The 4816-nt window shown below is 33.7% G+C and overlaps 1 protein-coding gene across 1 annotated transcript; it reads left to right on the top strand.

Annotated features, from left to right (window-relative positions):
• The first annotated feature begins 2545 nt into the window (after positions 1-2545).
• LOC107488616 (uncharacterized) lies at positions 2546-4603 on the top strand. The gene is made up of 2 exons (XM_016109373.3): positions 2546-3712; positions 4228-4603. The coding sequence occupies exons 1-2, from the start codon at positions 2790-2792 to the stop codon at positions 4478-4480; spliced, it is 1176 nt and encodes a 391-aa protein (XP_015964859.1). The 5' UTR covers positions 2546-2789; the 3' UTR covers positions 4481-4603.
• The last annotated feature ends 213 nt before the right edge of the window (positions 4604-4816 follow it).

Genomic DNA, 4816 nt, shown 5'->3' with positions numbered 1-4816 from the left:
TGAGACTTTAACTCTGTGATTGTTTGTAGTCAGGGTCTTAATGTCATGCCAGATAGTTATCTGTTGTATTAATAGTTTTTTTTAGATATGCTGATGTAACAGTTTTTTATTTGTTATGTTAATTTATGTTATTTTTTTGTATCAGTTTGTCTTCGGGTGTACTTTGTGAAACTGACTCATTGTCTTTTTTGGTGTACTCTATGATTGTTCTATGTGTATTTTTCTTTTCTTCACGTTTCTTATTATTGTCGTTCATTTTATTTATTAAGATTTTCAATTTATCACATTTAGTTATCTTCCTACTTAACCTTTCTCAACTATATTGAGATATAATGTTGAAACCAGTTAAATTTATTACAACTCATAAGAGTTATCTGTGTTAATTTATTTTTTCATGCATAAATCTGCATTCGATTTCATTACGAATGGCAGAAGGAGACTGCATAGTAATTTTGATATTTTATATATTTTTCAAATAATATATCCATGAATGCTATGTTTTTAATGTAGAGAAGCTCCAAACAGAGGTATTTTACTATTCAAGAGACCTTCTGTCAATAAAAATAGATCTATAATGTCCCAAAATAAAAATATTCTACAAATGAGTAATGTATGTGCTAGACCTACATATTTTCCTGGCGAACCGGTAAATACTTCTGCTACGAAAAAAGGCTGTGATAAGAAACGCTCAATTTTCCGTGCTCTTGCTACAGTTAAGCGATCCTCTTCGGATAATTCGTCCAACCCAAGGATAGCTATAATGTCCTGAAGTTCTTTGTAACGCTGTAAAGTTTGTTTAACTCTTTGCGCAGTTTCATAATGTTCTTCACCAACAATCCGAGGTTGGAGCATAGTTGACGTTGAATCTAAAGGATCTACAGCTGGATAGATACCTTGCCAATACATCAAGTTCAAATTTTTAGAATGCAACATCTTATGATCTTGTGATTTCTGATAAGTACTATAGAACACCACTATTTTGATATATTTAATGGTAAGCTTCTTTAACTTTTCATTTAAGTGGTTTTAATTAAGGTCTCATTTTATTTTAGCTATGTTGGACCAGATTGTTGTTTCCAATGATAGAGAAAAGAGGAAGCTTATTTCAAATTCATCTAGCAGTGGTCCAGTTTTAGAGATACGTTGTTTTAAATTTTCCTAAACCAATGTAAAACCATGTGATAGGTATTTTGATGAATCTGTTTTGTTTTTTCCTTAGTTCTTTTATGCTTTTACTATCGTATTCTTTTTTAAATTTGTATTTTTTTGTCACATTTGATTCACAACGCTATTCATTTATGATTCATGTTTCTATTCATGCTTTAATTTATTAGGAACAAACGTCCTTTGAATCTCTCAACAGAAACTTTGAACTTTCTTGCACATAATACATGCAATATATTTAATGAATCTCAATTAAACATTCATCATTCATTATCTAATTTAGTGGATATTGCTTCTATTCAATACTATTCTAACAATGAAGAATATGAAGGTCATAATATTGTTTTATTTAATTTCTTTATTTACTTATATGATAGTTTCTTTTGGACATTTTAAATATTAGTGAAAATTCTTTTTTTATGTAATGCAGTAATTGATGGTTATAATGATATTGTCTTAGATGAGAATTTCGCCACAGAATCAGAAGAGATGGATGTCAATGGTAAGTGATGGTTGGTCTCATTAATGGCAATTATTATTGTATTATATATTTCAATTTAATTTCATTTTTATATAGTTTAATATATCTACCTATTTATTTTTTAAACCATTTGTACCAATATTTTGAGCAGGATGTTGTTGCCATTCATGAAGAAGGTATAAATATTAACCTTTAGAATTTTTTAGCAGTTATGCGTGACACCTTTTACATTTTTTAGTATTAATTTATATTTTTTATTGTGAAATTTCTATTCTATGTTGGTATAGAATATTGGGATGTTATCATGTTGGTAATCCTATTTATATATGTGTGTTTTGCAATGACAACATATGGGATAAAGAGAGGTTTAGCAGGACTAATGACCATGTTAGATCACATTTTGGTCTCTATTGTATAGATGAAAATGTTGAATTGTCTTTTTAAAATAAGCACTTGAGATTTTACAATATAACTTGAATGGTATATCATATCTAGCGGAAATATTTTGATTGCTTCATGCAATGATTTTAGTGAAAGTGCTATATTTGATGTTGTAAAATAATTCGCATCTTCCTGACATTTATTTTTTCTCCAGCTTTTTTTGTTGATCAATTTCCATGCGTAGCACTAATCATTCTCTAGTATATTATATAATATATTAGAAGTGTAGATAAAATAGAGTAGGGTATACCTTAAATTCATATCCTACCCTATTCGCAAGCAAACTCACACTTACCCTACCCTATTCGCAAGGAATCGGATAAAAAATTCTACCGAACGAATAATCCAGATTAAGTAATGACAAATAAGGTACATATTGTCAGCCTTATCGAGTGCCCACCCCGCTCCTTTCTCTATCCCTCTCTTTCTATCGCCCTCTCTGTTCGAGCTTTTATTCATTTTTTTAGTAATTTGAAGAGAGATTCTGAAACCTAACCTTACGTCCGATTGTGAAACAGTTAGCCATAGCCATCAATCGTCTCTTGTATCGGTTGGAAATGGAGTCATTATTGTACGCAGTTTCAGAAGAAGATGCATTTGCTTTCCCTGTTGCAAAATTGCTTCGATTAGGGAAGAACGAGATCGATAACTCGCATTCCCCCTTGTTCTTCCTGCGTCCATTTGTGCCCAATAAAATTTTGGAATGCAATACATGCGTGCTTTCCATCATTCTAGCAAAGCTTTCTTACTGGGTGGTGTTGAATCCTGGGAACTCCACTGCCACAACATCAAGCTGAAGATATTAGAGCCTGACTTCACGCCTCCACCACCGATATCTCTTTCCGATCCTTATTTCGTTGCGAATATTAGAAGCAACATTTACTTGTTTGCACACGTGCACAGTGAAGGTTTTTGGGTTCTTAAATCCGGGACATGGGATTCCTTGTCTGCTCCCGCACTTTCTCCTGTTGATCCAACATTCAGGCGCGCTTATATTCGTGATTCGCCTTGGTGTCAATGGTTCATTTCTGATGACAAGCTTTTCCTGCTTGCATCATATCTACCTGGAAAAGAAGAAATAGTTGTCTATGACCCCCAAAGTGCCGTCTGGGAGAAAGTGGATGACAAGGACACCCACTTCCAGTTAAGCTCATTTGATCTTCATTCAATTACTACTATCTCAGTTCCAGATGTATGCAACAATTGCAGTGTGGCACTTACATTTAGGGGGGGAAACATTAGAGGAGGAGAATTTGTAAACATCAAACTATATGCTCTGCTGTTGGATAAGCAAACTAACCTTGTCCGTTGCTGTCAATCGCTTGACGAGTGTTCTAATCAGATCCAAGTCCAACAGTCCAAAGTTTGGTGGTATTCCCCAAGCATGAAATGTGTTGACCTTGGCAATGGCATGGTATGTGCTCTCATCATTGGAAGCACAAAATTAAGGTGTCATGCTGATCTAGAACCTCTCCTTTGGATATTGGTATTTACCCTAGTCTGGACACAAGAGGACCAAAGATTCCTATATGTTGTTGATGTTTCTGTGAATCAAATCTACACCAGGCACCTCGCCAATCCCAAGGAGACTGATTGTCTGCACAGTGCCTTTATTGTAACACCCAAGTAAACTTGCTTTCTCTCACTCAAATTTTATGGTCATTTATGCATTTTGTCTTGTGCTTTCCTGGCCTGATTTCTCATATGTATTCTATAGAATAGTAATTGAAGCATGAAGTTTTCAGTTGGAAATTAGGTGGCTTTTGTGGGTTGGGTGGATTCGAGGATCAGAATTCAGGTTATGTGAATAGGAAAGAGATTGGGGCATTGAGTTCCTATTTCTCTTTTGGATAACAAAATAGTTTCAAAGTCTTAATATAATGATATATTTTGATTTTTGTGGGATAGAATAAGGTGGTGTGAAATGATAGAGGCATTTTGAGAGCAGGCTTAGAGAATATTTTGCTAATATTGTGAGAGTTTAATACTTATAGTTCATAAGATAAATCAGTTATATATTACAAAAACAATCACTATTTAGAAAGAGGACGAGATGGGGAAAAAAGGGAGGGGACTTTGATAAAATTATTTACGATGGCCAACCTACCCGATCATCTGATCTGTATATGTTTGTCTTACAGGGATTTTAGCACTGCATTTGTGGAGCAGAAAGACTCACTGAATAAGAGAATGGAAGTCCAAGCTCAACTGCCACGAACATACACCATGAAGGACATTTTGGGAGAACTTCAAAACATGAAGATTTATATGGAAGGAAGATTACAAAGTATTGAAACAAGTCTTGCAAGGCAACAAGATGCTATTGATCATCTCTGCACGCATTTCGGAATTCTAAATAGGTGTGGCATAATCCTTCATCCGCGCACAAGTTAAGGTGACGAGCAATGAAGAGAAAGATGATTGATCATTGTTGGTTTCACATGAGGATTTTTTTTATCACTATTATTCTGATCTAACATTAATAAGCTTAGAATTGTATAGCACATAGCTTATGTTTAGGATTTATAACTTGTAGATTATGGCTTTGAATATTATATGCATAAAATCATGAATGTTCTTTTTAAAGAATGACTTAAATGTGTGGACTTGGTATCTGTACACTTATTAACTTTCTACTTGAGAGGAATGCTACGGTATAGATAGATAAAAATATTTATATCTATAGAAATGTTGTGGCTTAGTTTTTAAGTGACAAGTGGTGATTTATAT

This window comes from Arachis duranensis, chromosome 5 (assembly GCF_000817695.3).
Source record: "Arachis duranensis cultivar V14167 chromosome 5, aradu.V14167.gnm2.J7QH, whole genome shotgun sequence".
In the NCBI taxonomy this organism is placed as follows: Eukaryota; Viridiplantae; Streptophyta; class Magnoliopsida; order Fabales; family Fabaceae; genus Arachis; species Arachis duranensis.
The sequence above is the reverse complement of the archived record's forward strand: the minus strand, read 5'-3'. Positions and strand labels throughout refer to the sequence as shown.